The following is a 26,582-nucleotide window of genomic DNA, read 5'->3' on the forward strand; positions in this document are numbered from 1 at the left end:
GGTATATGCAGATTTGAAAGAATCTCTAGAAAAGGCTTAATTGAAACTTGATGTGTTGTAGATGAGGAAAGGGGCCTGGAGAGATGATGTGACTTGCTGAAAGTTTCAAAAACAAAAAATGGCAGTCATTGATCTGACTTGAGTGAGGGCAGAACATTTCTCGTGTGTCTTTATATGACAACAAGGAGATCATGGACTAATGACTTCTGAATTTATGGATGGATATTGTTGGAGACAAGAACTCTTTCTCAGGGCTTTTCCCACTGAGATGACCAAGTTTCTGGAATTGCCCTCTAAGAACTTGGATGAGAGGTGGAACAATCTGTGGAGAGAGTTTATTAGAGCAATTGGGGAAAAAATAGCCTATAAACAGCCAATGAAAGAGTTCTGGTTCCTGGTCTTTGTAAAAAAGAAAAACATGTAAATAATTTAAGAATATATACTTTAAAAAAATATGGAGAGCAACACCAAAGCCATTTAAAGTCTTTTAAACTTGCCCATGGATTTTTACAGTATCTCTGCCATATAGTGAGCCCCCTACATACCAACCTTCACGGTGCAAACTTTAGAAGATGTTAGCCTGGCGTGCTGCAGTCCATGGGGTCGCAAAGAGTCGGACACGACTAAGCGACTGAACTGAACTTGACCTGTGTTCACATGTCCACTCATGTGAGTTGGTTCACGTGCCTGGCATATATCGTCGGGCATGTGCATCCTTCACCAGAGACTGTGCTTCTGTGTCCTTCAGAGAGTACAGTGGTACAGTGTCTTTATTTCGAGCCCAGGATGCCCAGATGCAGGCGTAAAAGCAGTGGTGATGTGGCTGGTATGGTACTGTAAGATTAAAAATGTTTTCATTATTTTGTGTGCGTGTTTTTTCATGCACTGTGTAAAAAGTATTACAAAGCTATTACAGTAGAGTACTATGTAGCCAACTGTGTTGGTTGGGTACCTTGGCTAACTTTGTTGTTACAGATGTGCTCTCGGAACAGAACTTGTATCTATGTAGAGGACTTACTGGATTAACTCTCCTCTCTAGGTGAGGAAATGTGGGCATGAAGTAAAATCTGAGAATGCTGCAGTTTCACTTAGCTAAAGAACTCAAAATTAGAGCGGGAGCCCTGCTAAACTCTGCTGTGATTTAGCATTTTATCTGTGATGTTTTATCAAATCCCTGCCATTCTCCTGAATAAATGAACGCTTGACTCTCCTTATTGATATCAGAACAGATTTTAATCATCAGTGGAGGGTTTGAATACTTCTGAATTTTCCGGGTGGAACGGTAGCATGTGCTCTCCAAAGGAAAGCAAGTGCTCTTGAGCCAATCTTCAATTCCAAGTGAGTTTAATTTAAGGGGTTAATATCACAAAGGATTGAGAAGTCACGCGCTGAAGTAATAGTGGTCCTTTGAGAGGAGAATAAGAACACTGGTCTTCTCAAGGTGCTGAAGTGATGATGAGAGGCCTAAGTGTCCTTACATGCTATTAATGCAAAAAGCAAAGTATATTCAAGCTGAATTTGCAGTGTCCTTAACATGACAAGTTTATAGCCTCTCAGAGATTAACAGCCTGGCGGCCAAAAGTGCTTCTGTGTTACACACTGGAGCTTCACAAATGAAACAGATGTTTTTTTATATAACCTGTGAGAATATTAATTTGTTCCCTTTTCCTTTTAATTGGCTTCTCACTGAATCAAGCAGTTAACCACTCTGGCTGAGAAATGGCATGCTGTAACATACCCTTTTCTTTGCCTCTTTTTAACATACACAGCAGATTACTAACAAAATGACTGTTTATACACATTGACCCGGGCTAGCTGGAATGACCCACAGTGCTGGGCCACTTTGAAATGCAGATTGTTCCTCATTTTTCAAATTGCTGATCACTTTGCAGAACTTCCAGTGCATAGTTCACCTTCAGCTACCTGATTCTGTTTACTTTGCTGATACTGTTGACCAATTACCAACTCATTCTTAATTTTAAAAAAAAGCTAAAACAACTAGTAAGGAAGCAAACACGTTTATCGTCCTGGCCCACACCTGCTACAGTGAGAGGTGAAGGCAACTTGTTCACTTTTAGTTTCCTTTCTTGTCCATAGAAGGATTGCTGAGATCTTGCCCGAGTATTTTTAGGTCTGTTTGTTAATATCTAGTGTGTGGAGTGGGACTAATTGATGGATTATAACTGTCTATTCTTGTAAATTGTGGAGTGACTGAGGGAAACTTATTTTTGTTCTCTGGCTTATGAATTCTCTCTGTGTGTGAAGAGAATACACCAAGTGTATTGTTCCCATTTCATATGAGATTTGGGAAACATATAACCTTGAAAACGAAAGCTAAAACTTTCCCAAGCACAGAGTGCTGTATAAATGTTTAATGATGTTAGCACTGATTAAAAAGCCTGATAGAGATACATTAGTCTTGCTTTTGACCATCGCGTCTCCCTTATTTTGCAAGAAGTTCCAGATAAATAATATTGCCAGTTGCTCTTGATTAAACATTCATACAAGTAAGTACCTTGGTACTGCTGTTTTTGACTCACATCTGAATAGCCTTAGGGCCTAGGTGTCTGTGATTAACTTTAATTTTCAGCAAAGATACCTTGCATTTTACATTGGAACATTTCTTCAGGGAAAAGTTCAGCTCTTTTTTAGAGTAATTTCAGCACTGTCACTGATATTCTGGGCAAGATGCTGCCAGATGTTCTCTTTTAGGCCCCATATATTTACTCCCTAAACACATGAGCTTTGTGTAGTTACTGGAGGAGAAGGAATGTCTGCAGTGAAGGGAGATTTGGGGATGAGAGTGGACCCTAAACTGTTGGGCGACGAGGAGGAAAGGATCTCCAGTGAAGAGACTGTTGCGGATGGGGTGGCAGTTAGCCAGAGTTTGCAGCTCGAGGGCTGGACGTTGAACTTGCCAGGCAGGAATTTTTTCCAGACAAAGAAAATGGATCCACCCAGCTCACAGCATCTTCCCAGAGAAGGACTCTCTAATGATGGCCACCTGCATTTGATTTTTTTCTTTTTTCTTTAAGCTAAGGAAAGCTTGGAAATCTCTTTGAAGTGAAAGGATTTTTGCTTTATTTTTAGTAATCCATTAACTGAGCACTTTGAAACTAATGAGCTGTGAAGATAATAATGTATGATGTTTTTTCTCTAATTGCTACTTTTGATGATTGGTTCTCTTTTTTTCTTGTCTGGTCACTAACATTCTAATTCAATCTATCCTGTCCACTGTCTCCCAGCCCTGCCAGGCTTCAACCTCAGGGGTTGGAGAAGAGAAGGTGCAAGATTTATACTTTTCTACTCTTCCTCTTCACATTTATGTTTCTGATTATTCAGTACTGGGACAGAGGAGGAAGAGTTAAAGGGAGCAAAATTATTTTTGCTTCACAAGTGCTACTGAAGTGCATTTTTTTATTTCCTCTATGTAGTAAGTCCCTAAATGTAAACTCTGTCATTGAGTTAATGTTCAAGTTCTTCAGGAGGTCGGTCATTGACTGGGTTATTGTCTTTTATTTTTTTAATGGAGGTTGAACTGACAATATTAGCTTCAGAAGTTTGACATAATGATTTGATATTTTATACATTACAAAATGATTACAACTGTGAGTCTAGTTACTGCCTGTCAGTATACCAAGTTATTATTCCCTATGCTGTATATTATATCTCTGTGACTTATTTTATAACTGGAGGTTTGTACGTCTTCATCCCCTTCACCTATTTTGCGCATTCTTCCACCACCATATCCTCTGGTGAGTACAAGTTCATTCTCTGTATCTGCAAGTCTTTCTGTTTGTGTTGTGTGTTACAGCCTACGTGTAAGTGAAATCACATGGTATTTGTCTTTCTCTGTCTGACGCATTTCACTTTGCATAATACCCACGAGGTCCATCCATGTTGTTGCAAATGGCAGGAGTTGATTCTTTCTTATGGCTGAGTAATATTTCACACACACACCCACCCACCCATATCTTTATCCATTCATTTAGCACTGAGCACTTAGCATGCTTTGATTCCTTGGCTATTGTGAATAATGCTGCAATAGACATGGGGGGAGGCATATATCTTTTCAAATTAGTGTTTTTGTATTCTGTGGGAAAATACCCAGAAGTGAAATCGCTAGATTGTGTGGTAGTTCTATTTTGAGTTTTTGAGGTGCCTCCATACTGTTTTCCATGGTGGCCATACCAACTCGGTCTCACCAGGACTGCCTGTGGCTTCTCGTTTTGCCACGTCCTCAGGAACTCTTGTTTCTTGTCTGATGTATGAGGTGCTATCTCACTGTGGTTTCCAGTTGCGTTTCCTTGGTGAGTAGTGACACTGAGCATCGTTTCACGTACCTGATGGCCATTTGTATGTCTTCTTTGAAAAAGTGTCTATTTATGTCCTATGCCCATCTTTAATCAGGTTATTTATTATTTATTTTGTTGAGTTACATGAGTGCTTTGTATATTTTGGGTATTACCTCTTATGGAATATATCATTTACAGCTATCTTCTCCCATTCACTGGGCTGCCTTTTCATTTCACTGATGTTTTCTTTTGCTGTGTAAAAGGTTTTTAGTTTGATGGTGTCCCGTTTGTTTATTTTTGCTTTTGTTGCCTTTGCCTAAAGGAGACAGCTCCAAAAGGAACATTGCTAAGACCAATGCCAAAGATCATACTGAGTGTGTTTTCTTCTAGGAGTGGCATGATTTCAGGTCTTCAATTTAAGTGTTTGACTGATTTTTGAGTTTATTTTTGCATATGGTGTATAAATGTAGTGCACTTTCATTCTTTTGCATGTACCTGTCAGTTCTCTTTGCTGTTTACTTAAGATACCGTCTTTTCTTCATTATGTATTGAGTCCTATATCCATTATATATTGCCTCCTTTGTCAGAGATTAATTCACCACATAAGTGTGGGTTTACCTGTGGCCTGTGTATTCTGCTCCATTGATTTGTGTGTCTGTGTTGATGCCAAGCTGCTTTGATTACTATAGTGTTGTAGTACAGTTTGAAATCGGAGTGTGATACCTCCAACTCTACTGTTTATTCTTTAGGCTGCTTTGGCTATTTGGGGTCTTTTGTGGTTACTTTAAGATTTTAGGATTATTCTATTTCTATTCAAAAATGCCTCAAGTATTGTGATAGTGATAGCATTGAATCTGTAGATTTCTTTGGGTAGTATGGGTATTTCAAAATATTCTTCTGATCCATGAGCACGCTGTATTTTTCCATTTACTTATATTGCCTCCAGTTACTTTCATTAATGTCTTATAGCTTTCAGAGTATAGGTTATTCATATCTTGGTTAAATTTGTTCCTAGGTATTTTTTTTAATGCAATTGCAAATAGATTTTTCCCTAAATTTGTCTTTCTGATAGTTTTTAGTGTATAAAACTGAACAAATTTCAGTGTATTAATCTGTGTACTGTGGTGGTACAATGTGGTAATTAGTTTGTAATGTATAAAAATATCAAATCAATATGTCAAATAAATGATATTGTCTAATTCTAATAGTTTCTTGGTGGCGTCTTTAGGGTTTTCTGTGTTACAGTATGTCGTGTATTAATAGTGGCAGCTTTACTTGTTCCCTTCCAAGTTTTTATTTATTTTTTATCTGGTGGTGCTGGGTCTTTGCACGTGGGCTTTCTCTAGTCGTGGCGAGCAGGTGGTGATGAGCTGCTCACTGTGATGGCTTCTCTTGTTGCAGATCACAGGCTCTGGGCACACAGGCTTCAGTGGTTGCCGCGTGTGGGCTCACGAGTTGTGGCTTGCGGGCTCCGGAGTGCAGACTGAATAGTGATGATGCACAGGCGTTAGTTGCTACATGGCTTTGGACTCCTCCCAGACCGGGGATTGGACCTGTGTCCCCTGTCGTGACAGCATCTTTGTTTTATTCCACATCTTAGGGGAAAAGCGCTCAGTTTTTTACCATTGAGTATGATTTAGCTGTGAGTTTGTTGTTTTGTTAATGTGGTGTATTACATTGATTTTGTGAATACTGAATCAACCTTGGATCCTTGGAATAAATCCTACTTTCTTATGTGTGTATGGCCTTTTTAATGTATTGTTGAATTCCATTTGCTGATACTCTGTTGAGATTTTTTGCATCCATCTTTATCAAGAATATTGGCCTGTAATTTTTTTGTCTGATCTTTGGTTTTGATATATGGTAATGCTGGTCTCATAGTATGGAAGTGGTTCCTTCTCTGTGATTATTTTTGGTACAATTTGAGAAAGATATGTATTAACTCCTCTTTAAATGTTTGGTAGAATTCTCCTGTTAAGCCTTCTGGTCCTGGGAATTGCTTTCTGGGAGCTTCTGCTTTTTTTGATTACTGAATTAATTTCATTACTAGTAATTGGTCGGGCCAGATTTTCTATTTTTTTTTTTTTATTCAGTCTTAGAAAATTATGTTTCTAGGAATGTATCCATTTTTTTGGTTGTACAGTTTGTTAGCATATCTTTGTTTGTAGTAGTCTCTTATGATTGTACAATTGACTTTTGAAAAACAGTGGTTTGAAATGCATGGGTTCATTTATATGTGGATTTCTTTCAATAATAAATACTACAGTACTACAAGACCCATGATTGGTTGGATTTGGATGTGAAACCACAGATATGGAGGAATGATGAATAAGGAGGGCCAACTATAAGTTGTACACAGATTTTTGACTGTGTGGAGGGTCAGTACACTAACTCTTGCATTGCTCAAGGATTAATGTTATTTCTTCAGTATCATTGATAGCTTCTGCTCTTCCATTTGTAATTTTATTTGGGCCCTCTTTTCTTGAAGAATCTGTCTGAAGGTTTGCCAGTTTTATCTTTTAAAAGAACCACCTTAGTTTAATTGATATGATCTATTCCGGCTCGGATCTTTATTATTTCCTTGTTTCTGCTAACCTTGGGGGATTATTTGTTTTTTCTTTTCCTAATTCTTTTAAATGGAAAGTTATGTTCTTTGAGCTTTCTCTTATGTCTTGATTGATGTAGGTCTGCATTGCTATGAACTTACCTCTTAGAACTGCTTGTTGTTATCTCATAGATTTTGAAAAGTTGTATTTCTATTTTTTCAAGGTATTTTTCCTTTTCTATTATGGTGTATTACAGGATATCAAAGTCACAGTAGGACTCTGTTTATCTATTTTATATGTAGTAGTTTGTATCTATTAATCCCAAACTCCTAACTTATCCCTCCTACCTCCTCTAGCCTTTGTAAACCACAAGTTTGATTTCTATATCTGTGGGTCTGTTTCTATTTTGTGAAAGTCGCTCAGTCATGTCTGACTCTTTATGACCCCATGGACTGCAACACACCAGGCTTCCCTCTCCTTCATCATCTCCCAGATTTTGCTCAAACCCATGGCCATTGAGTCAGTGATGACATCCAACCATCTCATCCTCTGTCATCCCCTTCTCCTCCTGCCCTCAATCTTTCCCAGCATCAGGGTCTTTTCAAATGAGTCAGCTCTTCGCATCAGGTGGCCAAAGTATTGGAGTTTCAGCTTCAGCATCAGTCCTTCCAATGAACACCCAGGACTGATCTCCTTTAGGATGGACTGGTTGGATCTCCTTGCAGTCCAAGGGACTCTCAAGAGTCTTCTCCAACACCACAGTTTGAAACCACAGTTTGAAACCACAGCTTGAACGCATCAGTTCTTTGGCGCTCAGCCTTCTTTATGGTCCAGTTCTCACATGAGTATATGACTACTGGAAAAACCATAGCTTTGACTACACAGACCATTACTGGCAAAGTGACGTCTCTGCTTTTTAGCGTGCTGTATGTTGGTCACAGCTTTTCTTCTAAGGAGCAGGCATCTTTGTATATCATGGCTGAGGTCACCGTCCACAGTGATTTTGGAGCCTAAGAAAATAAAGTCTCTCACTGTTTCCATTTCTTCCCCCATCTATTTGCCATGAAGTGATGGGACCAGATGCCATGATCTTAGTTTTTTGAATATTAGGTTTTAAGCCAGCTTTTCCACTCTCGCCTTTCACCTTCATGAAGAGACTCTTTAGTTCCTCTTCCCTTTCTAACATTAGTGTGGTACCATCTGCATATCTGAGGTTGTTGATATTTCTCTCAGCAATCCTAACTCCAGTTTGTGCTTCATCTAGCCCCACATTGTGTATGATGTACTCTGCATATAAGTTAAATAAGCAGGGTGACAATATACAGCCTAATGGACACCTTTCCCAATTTTGAACCAGTTCATTGTCCCAAGTCCAACTGTTGCTTCTTGGTCTCAGGTTTCTCAGGAGGCAGATAAAGTTGTCTGGTATTTCCATCTCTTCAAGAATTTCCCACAGTTTGTTCTGATCCACATAGTCAAAGGTTTTTGTGTAGTCCGTGAAGCAGATGCTTTTCTGGAATTCTCTTGGTTTTTTTCTGTGATCCAACAGATGTTGGAAATTTGATCTCTGGTTCCTCTGCCTTTTCTGAATTCATCTTGAACATCTGGAAGTTTGTCATTCATGTACTGTTGAAACCTAGCGTGAAGGATTTTGAGCATACCTTGCTAGCATGTGAAATGAGTACAATTGTGCGGTAGTTTGAACATTCTTTGGCATTACCCTTCTTTGGGATTGGAATGAAAACTGACCTTTTCCAGTCCTGTGGCCACTGCTGAGTTTTCCAAATTTGCTGGCATATTGAGTGCAGCACTTAACAGCACCATCTTTTTAAGATTTGGAATAGATCAGCTGGAATTCCATCACCTCCACTAGCTTTGTTTGTAGTGATGCTTTCTTACACCCACTTGACCTCACACTCCAGGATGTCTGGCTCTAGATGAGTGACCACGCCATCGTAGTTATCTGGGTCATTAAGACTTTTTGTGTACAATTCTGTGTATTCTTGCCACCTCTCTTTAGTATCTTCTGCTTCTGTTAGGTCTATACCATTTCTGTCCTTTATTGTGCTCATCTTTCTATGAAATATTCCCTTGGTATGTCTAATTTTCTTGAAGAGATCTCTAATCTTTCCCATTCTGTTATTTTCCTGGATTTCTTTGCACTGTTCTTAAGGCAGCTTTCTTGTCTCCCCCACTGTTCTTTGGAACTCTGCATTTAGATGGGTGTATCTTCCCTTTCTGCTTTGCCTTTCAGTTCTCTTTACTCAGCTGTTTGTAAGGCTCCTCAGGCAACCATCTTGCCTTGTGTTTCTTTTTCTTGGGGATGGTTTTGGTCACTGCCTCATGTGCAGTGTTACAAACCTCCATCCATTGTTCTTCAGGCCCTCTGTCAGATCTAATCCCTTGATTCTGTTTGTCACTGTATAATCATAAGGGATTTGATTTAGGTTGTACCCGAATGGCCTCATGGTTTTTCCTCCTTTCTTCAAGTCTGAATTTTGCAATAAGAAGCTCATGATCTGAGCTAGTCAGCTCCCAGTCTAGTTTTTGCTGACTGTATAAAGCCTCACTGTCAGTTTCTCCCTTTATTCCTTTTATGTCTGTTAACATTTGTTTTATATACTTAGGTGCTCCTGAATTGGCTGAATAAGTATTTCTGAATCTTCAGATTGACCCCTTTATCATGTAATGCTCTTCCTTTTCTTATAATCTTCATTTTGAAGTCTGTTGTCTAATATAAGTATTGCTATCTGAGCTTTTTTCCCTTTTTTTAAACCTTAGCTTTCTCTTTGTTTTCATTTACATTGAGTATCTTTTCCCATCTTTTTACTTTGCCTTTGGGTGTCTTTAAATGAGTCATAAAGTGAGTGAGTTGAGTCTCTTGAAGGCAGTGTATCTGAGTCCTGTTTCCTTATCCATTCGGTCACCCTGTGTCTTTTGATTGGAGCATTTAGTCCATTGATATCTAAAGTGATTATCAATAAGTATATCCTTACTGCCATTGCGTTAACTGTTTTTTGGTTGCCTTTGTAATTCTTTTTTCTTCTTTAAATCTTCCTTTTCGTGGTTTGACTCTCTTTAATGTTATATGGGTTCCTTTATTTTTTGTGTATCTATGATACGTTTTTGCTTTGTGGTTACCATGAGGTTCATGTCTGTCTGTCTATTTGTTTAAAGCTGGTAGTCACTTAAGTTTGAACACATTCTAAAAGGCTTAGATTTTTTTTTATTACCACATTACCTCAATATTCTATGCTTTTGACATCATATTTAATATATTTTTGTTTTTTATATCCCTTAACTCCTAGTAGTGATAGCTGATTTTGTCTTTTAACCTTGATACTTGCTATTTAAGTGGTTGATCCATTGCCTTTACTATGTATTTGCCTACCACTGATACAAACTTTTTTCCTTTTATATATTTTCTTATTTCTGGGTGTACCTTCTTCTCTTTTCCTTAAGATCCTTTAACATTTCTTGTGAGGCTGGTTTAGTGGTGATGGACTCTCTTAAAAAGGTTTTTGCGGTTCCGGGAAATTCTGTCTTTAATTCTCAGTGATAAGCTTGCCAAATAGAGAATTCCTGGTTGTAGTTTTTCTTTTTAGCACTTGAAATGTATCATGGCACTCCTACTGAAAACTTGTGCTGAAAAATCAACCCTGTGGGCGTTCCCTTGTCTGTTTTTTCTCTTGCTGCTTTTAACATTTTTTCTCTTTTCACTGTTACTATCTGACAGAATATTCGGTGGCAGGGTTGCCTCATGCCTGGCCCAGCGGCATTCAAATCCTCGTCTTTTTGTACTCGGGGTATTGTGTTCTTGTGACAAGATGGCTCAAGGTCAGCTGCCTCAACAGGGGTCTGCTTGTCTTGTAAGAATATATATCCTTGCCCCGCAAATGGTGAGGCTCCTGGTCAGGTGATTCACTGTCAATCCGTCTTCACTGTTTTGTTTTCACTTTGCTCAGACCCAGACGGCACATCAGTAAGTCCACTGTGTGAGCGGCTCTTCAGTGGAATGCAATGAGTGTCTTAATCTCTGTAATTGACTCTTCTGTACATAACATTGCTTGGCTTGGGAGAGGTGGGTTCAGTCCGTAACATCTTACCCATTACTCACTTCTCCCAGGTCAGCCCCTGAGTCCATCATCTTTGCATATATCTCGAGGGCTCTGGATGAGAGTGCTGCTTCCAGCGTCTCAGAGTCCTGCAGAGGTTTGCTAGGTGGGCTTTAGAATACAGAGGCATTTAGTTAATACCTGTTGCTTTCAGCATTGGGGCGTTAGCCTCATTCTCGGGAAAGTCTTCTTCAGCCTGTGGTTTCGTATGAAGAGACTAAAGGAACCCACTAGTTATGCCGCTTTTCTCTATGTCCCAAAGACTAATTTATTTGTTGTGCTTGAACTAGATTTTAAACGTTAAAAAGAGTTTTCATCTATTGATAAGAGAGCTTCTAAATATTTGATCTAGGGGGTGGTCACGGTGGGAGAATGTCACTCTTGAGGAACCCAGAGTAACCGTGGAGATTTAGCCACATCACCATCTCTAATCTCTGCTTTCATTGTACTGGGCTTTTGTACCAAGTATAAGAGCACGTAATAGTAAATGTTTTATGTTAAAAAAACTCAGTTCTACAAGTTGTCAACAGAATGTGTAACCTTTCAAAGTTTTAAGCTTTCTCAGTTTAGCCAGAACAATCTTGTTCCTTTGTTGTCTGCCTTTGGCTATATGAAGTAACAGGATAAATCTGACATGCATCTCTTTGCCATCTACTCTGCAGATTTTAAGAGATGAAATGGGGCTTAAGTTCTTTCAGGAATGTGGTCATTAGAACTGCCATTTATTGAGCATTCAATGGTATTTAGACACATTTTAAGTTCCTTTTTAGTATTGCCTCACAAGCCCCCTATAAGTCCTTTAGTGTAGGTTTAGTTGCTATTCTTATTTTACTGATGAAGCAACAGATGCTCAAGGCGGTTAGGACACCTAAGGTCGTCTAACTTGGAGCAGAGGTAGGGACTGATCTCAGACAGTCTGACTCCACAGCCTGCGCTCTCAACCACTGTTACATCATCATGGGAATGTGAGTAGTAGTTTCTTGGACACGTTTGTCATAAACTCTTCATGAAGCATTAAGTATTCTTAAGTTACTAAAAAAGAATAAATTAAAAAATTTTTCTCTAAATTTTAAAATCTAGCTTTTGTGAATCTGATTTTTTATTAAATAATTTTTGCTCCCCATCCAAACAGTGAAGAAAACTTAGGCATCTACTGTAATCACATTAGTGAGTAGGCTTATCTATCTCCTGGTCCATGGGTGAAGAAAGCAGAATCAGAGATGGCATTGCATGCAGGGAGCTAGTTGCAGAGCTTTACCAGCTTTCAGGACTGTTTCCACTTTTGGCTGCTTAAGAGTGCCATTTGCATTTATTTGAAACATTTTGTTTAGTATGTGCTGGGCTCTATAGTAGGAGCTTGGGACATAGACATGTATTAGACACGCTTCCTCTACTGAAGAAGTTCAGTCTAGTTGGGGCCACCTGTGGAATGAAGTAACTGCAAAAACCACACTATAAGCATTAGAATACTGGTGCTATGTGAGATGTAGATGATGGCATGCTTAACTCAGACTATGGGATAAGAAAAGAAATGCTTCACAGGAGAACACTTGAGGCAGATTTTAAAGAATGAGTTGGCTAGGCTGGAAAAGGGGAAAGGAATAGCCGGAACTAGCAAGTATAAAGATGTGGCGCCTATTTGGGCAGTTGCCAGCTCAGCAGAAGTGAAGAGGGTCTAGGACAGGAGGTGAGTGGGAAAAGGAATGCAGACAAGGGCTCTCTACCATTGAGCATTCAGGGGTTTTACCTGGAGGTGTCACTCTGAATTTGCATTTCAGAAACTTCAGTCTGCCTTGCACTAGAGCCACAGAGGCCAATTACAGGCTATTAAAAATTCTAGGGGAGCCAAAATTAAGACCCAAAAGAGGGTGGTGGCAGTGAGGATGAAGCAGCGGCAGAAATAGGTAATTAAGAACACCACCCAAGTTTCTCTTGAAAATCAAGAGGGACATGAGAGGCATGAAAATTAAATTTCCCTTTAGCTTATAGCCGGATTATCATTTGATGTGGCAATTCCTGTTAAATACAGCCTAATCTCTAGGCATTTTCATGGATGTCATCATCTCAGTTCCAGCAAGTGACTCCTGATTCCTAGGATCTGAGACGTCGCATGGTCCTTCACCTTTGGTCACCAAGGCAGCCTCCCGTCTCTTCTGTGTTCCAGCCGTCCTACTTTTCACCTTTGTCTAAATAACAAGTGTTCCATCATGGGTGCTCTTCCTGTTTGAAAAGCTTTACCTCCCGAGTTCTTTCGTAACAACAAAAACCTTGTTTCTCTTTAGGCTAACAAAGTGCTATGTAGTCTTATTACTTCTCTGACTTCAGAAGGAACATATCACACCCTACTTTGACAGTCCTAGAAGAGGCATGATGGTTGTTGAAAGGATTAAATGCTTTAATACTAAGTTTCTTGCATATATCAAGGGCCCCACATAGTTCTTCTGGGGCTTCCCTGGTAGCTCAGCTAGCTGGTAAAGAATCCGCCTGCAACGCAGGAGACGCCGGTTCAATGCCTGGGTCGGGAAGATCCGCTGGAGGCACAGGCTACCCACACCAGTCTTCTTGGACTTCCCTGGTGCCTGCAAGGCAGGAGACCTGGGCTCTTCAGCGCTTGCCATATGACATGTGTACATAATGCCAGTACAATGTGATAACTTCTGTACAGTGTTCTCTGTATTGGAATTATGTGCTTGTAGCTCCCATTTAGTTGTGTGTTCTTTGAAAGTACAATTATTACTACTATGCATGTACCCGTGATTTTCACAACACTCTGTTATGGTTTCTGATATAAAAGCAGTTATTAACATGGTTTGTCTCCATCGTCCTCTCGCTGATATGTACTGGCCAGTAACAAATGATTAGAAAAATCAAGAATTTAAAGAATATAAAGAACAGATGTTACTTTTAAGAAATATCAATTATATGGTATGTCATTAGAAGACAATCAGCTTTTCCCAGATTTGCTATTTCTTACTCAGGGCCTTAATAGAACTTTGACTTTTCAGTTCTAAGGCATGGGAGTAGCTTATCTATGTGAAATACCTTTATATGATATGGTTTTGTTATTTAATAATTGAATCATTTGGGATGGGTACTTGATACGATGTTGACTGTTCGCTCTGAACATGAAGATAAAAAATACAACATAGAACTGCTCTCAAATGTTTGCATTCATTTGAAAAATAATATACCAACTCTGCTTTTGTTAACATTCATTTTATAAAATACCTTAAAAGAACAGATAAAACTGTACTGGAGTTTACATAATAACCAGAATTGAAAAAGGATGAATAAAATATAAATTAATTGAACACATAGCTATTTTGCCACATTAGACAAGTTTTAAAAAGGCATTAAAAATAAAATAGTAATTGAGAAGAAAACCCTTCACTCAACTGCCGTCATTTTCTGCAAACTCTTCCTAGAAACACTAAAATTCCAGGTCAACAGGCAGTACCTGTATTGTTGAAAACATACTGTAATTTGCTTTCAAATCTGTCAGCATAAAAGAAAAAAAAAATGAAAAATTTAACTGGGTTAGATAATTCAGTGCAAATTAAAGCTTCAAGTTGAAGATCTGAGAGGAAAAATAATGTCCAAACTGTAAATGCTTCTGGAACTGAACAAGAAAAAAATTCACATTATGAAGAAATCTTTGCAAGTGTTCATGTGTGTGGAATATTGAGTTAACCAATGGGCCCTTTGAGGTTCATGGGCAATTAGGGTTCTGTTATTAAGACTATTTGCAATATAGGCAAGGGAATATGGACGGGGAGGGGTCACCTTTGTGGAAGGAAGTTCAAGTTGACCATAAGCACTGCTGATTCAATTCTAGAAAATTTGGCCAGGATAGATATTACAGACATCAAGGGGAAAAAAAGATTATGGAGATAATTTACTGGATTATCTTTAAAGGTAAGTACTTTTGCCCCAGAGTATGTTTGGGGACAGGGGAGAGCAGGTTAATGTTGGCCACAAACTGTTTTAATTATATAAATGATATGTTGTACTGGCTTTAAAAATAATCATATTACCAAATAAATCTTGAGAAATGGGAGGAATGTCAAACTTTTTGGATCACAGTGAAACCAAGTCTGGATCATTTCCAGCCATTAACGGCTAGTCACTTTTATGATTAAAAACTATGTTTTTGTTTATTTCCTCAAAATTTTTTTTTTGAGTTTGGTAAGTAATAGGTAGCAGTAAGGTTTTCATGACAGTGTTTGATAGAAAGTTTCCCTCTTTCCATTCCATACAAATTTTTGATTTGGTCTTTTTCATGGTAAAACTAATGATTGCTATTGAGAACTAGATACAGAGAGATTTTGGTGCAGGCTAGTAAGTTTTCTTGCAAAATAGATTTAAAAAATTTCAGGTCTAAACTTACTATAGTCGCTATTTTTTTTTCCTCACTTTCACTGGAAATTTTCACTCATTTTTAAAGATTGTTTGAATGAGATTATACTATGCTTTCTAACACTCATATTTTACATCCCTCCCTGATCTATTAAGAATGTTGTAACAATGTTATCACAATGAAGTGGCAATTTTTGGCTTTTAGACTGTACCGAAGATCAGCAAGTCATTAAAAAAAAAAAAAACCCAAAACACAGTGCTATTTCAGCATGACATCAGAAACTAATAAAACAAATGAAAAATCATGATGATATAACATGGAGTTCATAAAGCGATGGCGAATTAGCCAATGCAATTTTTAAAAGTATAAAAAACTGCCCTCATATACTTACTTACAGGAAGAACATTTAAGGCAAATTAAAAATTTTCTTCTAGGGGCATGAACCAGCTCAGAATCAGATGAAGAAATTAAAACATGAGCACAAACTATCCAAGGCCTATGACTCCTCAAGTACCTCGTTAGGAGACCAAGTTGTCAAGTCAGGGCACGTGTCAGCTCACAGAGAGATGTGCTGGTTCCCTCCCCAGGTCAACACCACGACTGCGCAAGTCTTGACTTAGTTTCCTTTGGCTCTGCTGCACGTTTGGTCACATGCTCTCAGATCCCAAAGAGGCACTCATGATCAGATGCGTCTTTTTACATCACACCGTGTGAAGTTAAACGAGTGACAGAAATGTGCACAGACCCACAGATAGTACACATTTAGAAAACCACCCATGGGTCAAGCATTTAACGCAGACCTGGTTTCATCTTAATTCTTCACTAAATAATAATTAAAAAAGACGACCGCCTGAAAATTCTGAAGCACTGGTGGAAACCTTCCATGCTTTTGTCCAGCAGAGACACTTTCTGACCGTCAAAAGTGTGGATAAAGGATAACAGAATACCACAATGCAATCACTTTGTGATGGTTTGTGCTTTAAGAACACAGTGCCTGGCAGCACGGGGCACATCACGGGTGCCCAATAAATATCTGTAGGTTTATTAAAAGTTAATAATGTGGTTTCTGAAGAACCTACCTTCATTTTGCAAAAAAGGCAAAACTATATAAATTTCTTTCACCTGACTGGATGGAACAATGTGGAGCAATAAATGAGACTAAAAATTAAATATGAACTCTAATTTGATGGTAGAGAGAAAATTAAGAATTTTGCAAAAAAAAAAAGAAAAACATTGCCACAGTAGCATTAGCACTTAACAGTGCATCAAAGATTTACTGTTTCCACTGCAAGATGAACTGGTTCCTAAACTTGTTAGGTACCAGAGTGTAATCACTCAAAGAGGAAATGAAGTCTGTTCCACTTTGGGAAAGGTATGCTCATAATTTTATCTGAAAATTACTAATACACTTCTGGGAGATGCCCTCTTATTCAGTATCCCTCATAAGTAACGCAGGCATAAATATCAAGGGACCTCGTTATGTAACTTTAGTATGGCATCGTCATGTGCAAGTGTATTTCTCCCACCTCTGCAGTAGTTGCTTTCCAATATTTCAGGTTTTTTTTTTTTTTTTTTTTAAACAGTCATTACACCTTGAGGATGACAAAGATGAAAATGTGGAAGATTAAAGATCACAAAACTTACACCAAAAAGGGAAGCTCTTCTATATTATATGAAAATCCCTTATAAAAGGCAGTTCATTAACCAAAAATGCTTTATACATTCAGATTTTCCCCATCTCTCAACAGTGATGGTTTCCAAAGAAAAGACTCAGTAGTGAAGGCCACATACTTGTTTTGCATTAGTTTGATATGCTGAAAATCAGAACCTTTAAAGCATCTTGTCAATGGGAGAAATGAAAATGGACCTGGGTGGGAGGCTGGGATGGGAACAATCACAATGGATATGTGACCTCGCTGTTGATGCACACAGTGAGGGAGTTGGTAGGAAATGTTACAGCAGACCTGACCACTGTACAGAGGGCCGATCAAGAACACAGTACAGATATCAAAAAAACAAAAATCGGAAAACAAAACTAAAAAAACAAACTGCAACTTTGCCAACTTGTAAACAAGGAAAAGCATTTCACAGATTCCAAGTTCAAGGGAAGTAAACGTCTTTAAATTATTTTTGTCAGTTCAACCCTGATTTAAAAGTATGGCTAGCAAAAGTAAGGAAGCCGCAGCCCTTGGCATCCTGAGCAAGCAGCAGCTGTCTTTTGAGCAGCAGCCACTTCCAAGCCTCTCTTCTCAAAGATGCCACGTGAGGAGGAGAAAGCTTCTCTCTTGAATCCCGTCTCACGTTTCTCTCCACACGCCTGGGATAGTCAGCAATTGCTTCGCATTCTGGTCTTTATGATCCTGGTTGCTATAGATTTAGACGTGGGGAGACTGGAGGGGGGAAGGCAAATTCTCGGAGGATGCTACGGGCCACCTCCACATTATTCTGGGCTATTTCTAAGGCTCTTTTCACTTCTTCAAAGGCATAGCCCTCTCCCATGAGTTTTGCAATTTTTGCATCGACGTTTTCCAATGCTGCCTCAGGCCCGTGGGGTTTTCGGTGGTGAATTTCTGGTGCAGTCCTGCGGGGTCGTGGTTTAGGAGGTCTGGCTGGTGCTTGTGAACCATCTGAGTAGATTTTTAAAGAGAAGTATTTAAATAAAGAGATAAAAAGAAAGACATTATACATCAGTAGGATTTCATTATTTTATATTAAAAGTTTTTCATTGTTTCTACAAAAACCATTTTTATATACTGTGGTTGAATAGTTAAATTATCCCTATTTTGAATGTCAGGATAACAAAGGTAAGGTGTGTTGGAAATTTGAGAAATTAACACAGATGTCTTCCCACTTCTACATATTATTCTTTAAATCATATGAAATAAAAGATATAGAAGGGAAAAAAACTGAAAAAGAAAAGCTTTCACTCCGGCAATACAGTCCCCCTTCTGTACTATGGTGGAGATAATTTCCTGGGAAGTTTCTACTGAAGGAAACCGTTCCAAGCTCAAGGGTATTCCTGCTAGAACATCCCCATCAGGTCCTACGTCCCACCCCATGTCACAAGCAAGACTTCTGAGAAATATGCTTTGCAGCATATTTTTCCAGTTAGAATGCTGGAAAGTGAGGCCTTACTGATGCTGGGGGTAAATAATGAAATAGCAGACGCTTTGAGATGGCCGTTAGTCAACAGGTTGGTGCTTTGCTGAAATACTTCATCCAGATTCCAATGTAGAAAGCTTAGCTTGGAAAAAAAAAAAAAAAAGCAAAGCCCGCAGAAACAGTAGTGGAGAACTGGGTTCCAGGTCAGTCTCCTGATACTCGTTTCTCAAAGTTAAACCACATGACACTGGTGTCCAACAATGGAAAGTAATCTCATAAAGAACAAAGCAAATACAGGCCACCGCCAGCAGATCACCAGGAAGTGGGCTGGTGACTTAAGGGGGCACTTTTATCACATTTCTCCATTTATCTGTATATGGTATGTGCTATCAAAAGCCTACATTTTAAAGAGATTAAAAGTTGTCTTAAACCCATAAATGTTTGACGGCATAAATTTGACAAGACAGAAACCAATATTTATTTAATGCTTTTTTTCTTAGATGACCGACAAGTGCCATATTCAGAGACACAGTTAAATAAATGAAGACGTGAGGCTAGAACACAAATGCCTCACGACTCATGTGCTCGCCTTGTCCTTCCTGACCTCCGCTCCCTCACCAGCTTTCCTGATGGCGTCTGGAAATGCTGTAAGCTGGTGTTTTCAATAATAAGTGTAGATCCAAGAATCACCTGATACATCATTTCATGTTTTCTCAAAAGTATATCTGTCTGAGAAGGTAATAAAAAAAATTCTGTTTGCACTTCTAGCACTATCAATATAACATACACAAAAGCCTCCGGGATGAAAATATTTAGTTCTACACAAAATTGGATGATAGTCTTATTTTTGTTTCTTTCTTACAGAATAATATCTAGTTTGAAAAAATATTATAGCTATAGATAAAGCTCATTCTACTCAGACATAAGAACATACATTAGTTTCTGGTTCTTGGTAAAGTGTGTGCTGTTTTGTGTATCTGTAACTAAACATCTCAAATTATTATGGTCTAGTAAATTGCATTTCTTACTGTTGAGGTTTCATTTATTTTTCTATTAAGTATTTCCATTAATGTCATGCAGAGATGGACAATAAATTATGCTTTGCTTCTAATCCTTTCTGAAAAACTATTAGATTCTAGCAAGACTTCCTTTAATCAGTTACCACAGAATTTATACATTGAAATACTGTCTGTTCTGGCTTATATTTTGGTGTGAAAAGGACCTAGAATTAAATACAAAGCTAAATTCCTTGTACTGGTAGTTTTTGAAGAATTTTTCCAATACTGTTATTTTGCTCCTGTCTAAAATACTGAGAAGGGCACATGACTATTAAGCAATTTTGATAAGTATAGCTGTGTAGACTACTCAACTGGGAAAGATGCTGTGACAGTGAGACATCTCATGGTATAATAAAAAATTAGTTTTAGAAATTTTAGATTTTAGATTTAATAAACATGTGCCTTTGATCTTGGTAGATGACTCTAAAAAATATGACATCTATCATCAGGAAACCCCCCCAAGAGATCTATTCACTCTGTGAGGCTGCTGTAGGTAATACTGGCCAAATGTAATGGGAATGTGCAGATGATAAATTTTTCTTGAGAAAGTTATTCTCTTCTTAAAAAATCATAAGTACTAAGCATAATTCAGGAAGCCCAAGTTAGGTTAAACCAAATGTTAGGGAAAATACCCCACAAAATGATTAAATCAAAACTAGAGGAGTGACGGTATCTCTGGTCTATTTGAAATATCAACTAGAGGAAATGATTCAAACCACTTGTGGAAAGAATCACAATAGATTTTGGATATATTTTCAGTAGAAAGGAGAAACATTTTTTTCTTTAGATACAAAACTCTTACATATACTGAATTATTTAACCCTAGTCCTCGCCACCATAACTGATAATCTATTTCCCCAGAACAGTGCTGATATGTCTTTGAAATCTTACAGATGCCCCGAGTTGAATCCTATCATGTATTAGAGCCCATGAATGGAAGTAAGTGGAAGCTATGTTGCAGCTTTTTGCCAACTGTTATATATAAACTTCTATTTATTGCTGAATATTTTATTCAATTTGGAATGCTTTAACTTTTTGTTTGACTATTTTAATTGGATAGTGTAGCTCTGCACCAGCAACTGACAGCTACGACTTTCCCTGGTGAGGATGTCAACGAGGAGCATCACTCAGGAGACTTAGATTCAGCTCTGCTGGGCCACTCGGATTTTGAGTGACTTTCAGCTAAGTAAGCAGTTTGCTTTTATAATTCTCACTCTGCAAATATACTTTTTTGTCTCCAATTTTAGAGGTGTAACTTTTCTCAGGGAGTATGTGATTAATGTAATGCTTGGTATATGTGCTAGGAGACTTTGAAACAGAGAGGACAATGAATTCACATCTGTAATGGTAACCACTATACTCAAATGCTATGTAGAACATCAATTACTATAAATCAATAGGGATTCAAGTGTGGAACAGGGAAAAAAACCCTGGAATTTATAGTGAACTCTTATAAACTTTTAAGCAAGATACCAACAAGTAAGATCTCTTAAAACTTGAAGAGTAACCTTTAAGAATAAAAAAAAAAAAAACCCTCTTAAAAAAGTTTCATGCTGATGATTATATCAGATCACTTACAGCCAACCCCTCTCTCTGGACACCTCTTCCTAAAACTCACGGGCAGCCTTCACTGTCTCAGTGTCTAAAAGAGGAGACACCAGGTCCGTCCTTACGTTGGAATGTGTAGATGATGGAAAGGAGCAGATGAACCGATCTCAGAGTTCCCTCAAAGGAGTTATTTTGTAGTTTTGTAGTACACTGGAATGACTGTGAATTTTACAAGCTCTGTGGGGATTTCTGTACCTGAATACATGTATCCTTAAAAATCTGATTGAAAGCGCATGTGTTTATTCTGGGGTCACTGTCCATGCTCATGGTATTTTTGAACTCCTAGGAGCAAGGGCAACAATATCCAAGTAAGTTCAAGAAGATGTGGAGCCACCAAACAGGGCATCTTCCTGGTCACTAGTTTTACTCAAGGGTATGAGAGACTTAATGTTTTTAAAGATGGAAATGTAGACATACCAAGTAAAATGTAAAATTTGCAGACATCTTTGAAATAACAAAGATTTTTAAGGCAATTCCTTGCATGTGATGGTCCACTTTAGTTAAAGCCGTTAATCCCCTTGTCATTCAGAGTTAGCTCTTTGGTGGGGAAGAAGATTTGAGAAGCTCTAGTGTGACAGTATATCAGAATGACGGATTATCATACAATAATTTAAAGTGACACCGACATTTCAAAAAAAGTTTAATGATGTGTAAGAAAGGTATGATACTATATTATACTGGGGAGTATGATTCCCACTGTGTGAATGCGTGCATGGTCACCCATTAGAAAGAAGGGCTCCAAAATGGCAATACTGTTTCTATTGATGACGTGGGTCCAGGTGACTTTTGCTTCTTTTAATTCTACTTTATTCTCTAATGTCCATGTACTACTTGAATAATTTTAAACAAAGCTTCAGATTCTGTCTACTGTGCTTTTTACAAGTCTGAATCTTAAAAAATCCTGAGCTTCTTGAGCTTCTGAAGCCCAAGAATCTTAAAAAAGGACAGAAAGCATACACTAGCTCCCCTAAAGTCATGTGATCATAATGCAGTTTTGAAATCTCTCCTACAATTTTAGATTTCTTAGTACCCTCTTCCTTCACTACTGTTTTTGATTTTTCTCATCGGTATCTCCAAGCTCAGCTCAGCAATCATTATTATATGAATGGGTGAGTTAAGTTTTTAAACCTAACAACAACATAAATGACTGCATACTTACTGGATCAAATCCCATCCTTTACTGGCTTTGAGACCTTGGGTACATTACTAAACATTGCTGTGTCTCACCCATTTAAGTTATGGCTAGATCTTTATTCCATAATAAAAACTACTCAAAATGTATTAAACCAAATTCTGTTATCTATATTTAAAATTATAGGTGCTAAACTGTACATAATCTTTTTTAAAGTTTGAGATGTAATTTCTAAGATTATTTTAGTAATTCACTGACAACACTTGGGATGGACATCAAGAGTCTTGGAATACATATTTTTTCATGTATAACAATATTAAAAATAACTAATTAAGACATAAATCTCATTATTGACACATGAAGTGAAGTGCAGTCACTCAGGCATCTCCGACTCTTTGTGACCCCGTGGACTGTAGCCCACCAGGCTCCTTTGTCTATGGGGTTTTCCAGGCGAGAGTACTGGAGTGGGTTGCCATTTCCTTCTCCAGGGGATCTTCCCGACCCAGGGATCGAACCCGCCCGCGTCTCCCACATTGTAGGCCACCAGGGAAGCCTTATTGACATATAAGTTGGATCAATTACTTCTGAAACTCATTATGTAAACTTGAGTTGCTGCCACTATCAATATACCATCTAATTTCAGAAAGACAGGTTTTAGATACACAGTTTTACTAAATTACAAATATCTTCACATAGGCTATAGTTGCGAATTATGTTGTTAAACAGAGCCTAGGTTATAACTTTTTTAATACATTCAGAAAATTGTTATAGAAGAAGTATTAGTATATTAGTATCATGTTTATAAGAAAAATAACACTATGTTCTGTGGTTTTAAACCTGAAGCTGTGTATAAGGAAAAACATTTTAGGTAGCTGAACTAGAGTAAAACTCTATATATAACACTGCAATTTCCTTTGTTGGTACACAGAACCTTAAAAACACTATCTTAAAACATCTCTAATAACAATACACAATTCCAACTCTTACGTGAAATGAAGCCATAGATTCCAATTGAGGTCTTAATATAAAATTCATTCAACATCTGATCACTTTTCCTTTAAGCTAATGAAGGAAAAGTAGCACTGGAATTAATTCCTTCTATGATACCTCCTTTATTTTGCAGGTATACTTGGTAATAGTATCTGTTACAAACACATTTAATACAAGTCATGTGCTTGTATTCTCGCATTATTTTTAAGTGTTGCCTTACATGTCCTTCTAAATAATAAGAATATTAAAAAGCTCAGCTGTACTCATCACCATGGGCAAAAACACATCGTTATGACTTTGTGTTCTGTCAGCTGGATTCTCTGGGGTTTTAAAGAATGGTATTCAAGCTGCGGCACATATGTCTTACAACAAGAGAAAAGCAAACCGAAAAATGTGTAAAAGCTCCTGCACAGCTAGTATCGACATGAACCCCGTGTGAAGAAATAAGCAGGTTATTAGCAAAATATTAATTTTGCTGATAATTTTTATTATAATAATAATTTTGCTAATATATGTCACCCATATACAGGTATATATGAATTTAACACAAGCTGGTAAAATCCACTTATTAACTCTCATCATAACATATTCATATCATTAAATACTGTTACATCTAAAAACTTTAGAGAGTTGTAAACTTTTGGAGGGGGAGTAATAAAACATTCGGAAGGCTCTTTGTATATTAAGATATGCACACATCTTTTTTAGGTAAGTGTATAAGGAAAATACTTATAAATCAATTAAATTTTTGGAATTAGAGATAGTCTTCTCATAAAGTTTATATACATAAATTAGTCACCATCAACTATATCACCATAAAAAATAGAAATGGAATTTATAAGATGCAGCAAATTATACCAGAGTCCTCAACAGTCATCTTAAAAAGGCCTTAATACTATAAAAATGCTACTGCAAAGTAAGTGCTGTTATTATCCCAAAGGCACATATCATCCAGTCTCATTTCTGATGGACAGATCTAATCCCAGTATAAAATAGACTAGTGGACAGCTTGGTAGCCCTATGAAGGAGCATGTGAACAAGTATCTTGCTGGAAAAAAAAAGTATCTTATTTTCCGTGGTTTGACTGTGTTTGTAAAGAGAGTTCAAGGAGTCAGTTGAAATATTTGATGTTACAGCTAGCTGAGACCCTCAAAGTAATCATCAAGACTAGTTTTTCACTCAGGTAAAAAGCCAGTTCAGGCTTCTGGTAAATGCCTATCTGGGGATGTTTCAACGGGTTTGTCACTCAAAGTTCTTCCTTGAAATTTCTAGTGTAATACTACCTGGTATTTCTACCAGTTGAAATCATATACGTAAATGATGTTACTATGGGCTCAATAATACCTGCATGCTATGGTGTAAACTGCAAAGCTGTGAAAATAGAATGTTGAGGCCACAATCCTTCCTGTAACTTGAGAACACGTTTCTGTTAATACAGAGCTGGTGAGACAGGATGTTACTTTTAAATCAGTCATGGCGCTCTTCTCAAAGCTGTACTTTAACATCTCAAGGAATGTGCTTTATTTTCATATATATATATATATATATATATATAGAGAGAGAGAGAGAGACAGAGTTAGATACTGTCTCTGCCTTCTGACTTTCACATTTTTCCATCATTCTGGAAATCTTCCCTTTCAACTGAAAATAGTGTTTCAGTGGGTATCCATGGATATATCTGAAATATTGGACTGGCTAGAAGTAAACTGGTAAAGACAGCATGGACCAAAATTTGAAAAAGTTAGTAAAATTTTCCGAGTTATATTCAAGTGTGAAAACTTATGAAACTACAGAGGGATTTTTATGCATCTCCCACGTGTGTCATCAAGTACAGAGCTATTGTGTTAATAATTCTCAAAGCAGCTATCTACCTTGATTTGGATGTTACAGAATGGACAACTGCTCACTATTAACAAATCTGTGAGCTGAGATTTGAGCTTGAAAGCAAGCTGAATGCAACAATACATTAAAAAGGATCACACACCATGATCAAGTGGGATTTATCCCAGGATTACAGAACTTTTCAGCATCCATAAATCAATTTGATATATATCACATTAACAAGCTAAAGACTAAAAACCATATGATCATCTTAATAGATACAGAAATGCTTTTGATAAAATTCAACATCCATTTCTGATAAGAACTACCCAGAACATGGGCATATAGGGAACATACCTCAACATAAAGAAGAATATACAGGGCAAACCCACTATGAACATCATACTCAACAATGAAAATCTGAAAGCATTCTAAAATCAAGAATAAGACAAGGATGCTACTCTTGCCACTTTTGTTCAAAATAGCTTTGGCAGTCCTAGCCACAGCAGAGAAGAAAAAAAAAAGGAATCCAAATTAGAAAGGAAGAAGTAAAAAAAAAACTGTCACTGTTGGAAGATAGTCTGCTACTATACACAGAAAATTGTAAAGATGCTACCAGTAAACTACTAGAGCTTATTAATGAATTAGGTAAAGCTGCAGGATACAAAATTGATATACAGAAATCTGTTGCACTTCTATACATTAACAATAAAGTATCAGTGAAATTAAGAAAACAATCCCATTTACTGTCACAACAGACAGAATAAAATACCTAGGACTAAACCTACCTAAGAAGACAAAAGACATACTCTGAAAACTATAAAACACTCATGAAATAAATTGAAGGTGATGCAAACAGAAAGATATAGTCTGTTCTTGGATTAGAAGAATAAATATTGTCAATATTTATTGTCAATATTGTAAATATAGTCAAAATGACTATACTACCCAAAGCAATCTACAGATTGAATGCAATTCCTATCAAATTACCAATGGCCCTTTTCTGAAATTTGTATTGAAACACAAAGGACTTTGAGTAGTCAAAACAGTCTTGAGAAAGAAGAATGAGCTGGAGGAATCACACTCCCTGACTTCAGACTATACTACAAAGCTACAGTCATCAAAATAGTCCTGTACTGGCACAAAAACAGAAAACACGAATCAACAAACAGGATAGAAAGCCCAGGAATAAAGCCACACACTTATGGTCAATCTATAAAGAAGGAGGCAAGAATATGCAATGGAGAAGAGACAGTCTCTTCAATAAATGGCACTGGGAAAACTGGACAGTTGTATACAAAAGAGTGAAATTAAAATAACTAGTAGCATACACAAAAATAAACTCAAAATGAGTTTAAAGACCTAAATAGAAGACCAGGTATTATAAAACTAGAGGAAACCAAACAAGGGATTAACTTCCAAAATACACAAACAACTCATCCAGATCAATCTTTAAAAAAACACAAAAAATGGGCAGATCACCTAAAGAGATACTTTCTAAAAGAAGACATACAGATGGCCAAGAGGCACATGAAAAGATGCTCAACACTGCTAATTA

The 26,582-nt window shown here is 37.5% G+C and overlaps 1 protein-coding gene across 7 annotated transcripts in view; it reads right to left on the reverse strand.

Moving 5' to 3' along the window:
- Positions 1 to 14,156: 14,156 nt before the first annotated feature.
- Positions 14,157 to 26,582, reverse strand: part of CBLB (Cbl proto-oncogene B) — a 220,278-nt gene continuing 207,852 nt past the window's right edge. For all 7 annotated transcript variants that reach the window (XM_061134398.1, XM_061134400.1, XM_061134399.1 and 4 more), the window contains one exon: positions 14,157 to 17,940. In XM_061134398.1, coding sequence (XP_060990381.1) covers positions 17,681 to 17,940 — 260 coding nt within the window. In that variant the 3' untranslated portion in view covers positions 14,157 to 17,680. The remainder of the gene's footprint in view (positions 17,941 to 26,582) is intronic.

The sequence above is a fragment of the Dama dama genome, chromosome 31, assembly GCF_033118175.1.
Source record: "Dama dama isolate Ldn47 chromosome 31, ASM3311817v1, whole genome shotgun sequence".
Taxonomy (NCBI): Eukaryota; Metazoa; Chordata; class Mammalia; order Artiodactyla; family Cervidae; genus Dama; species Dama dama.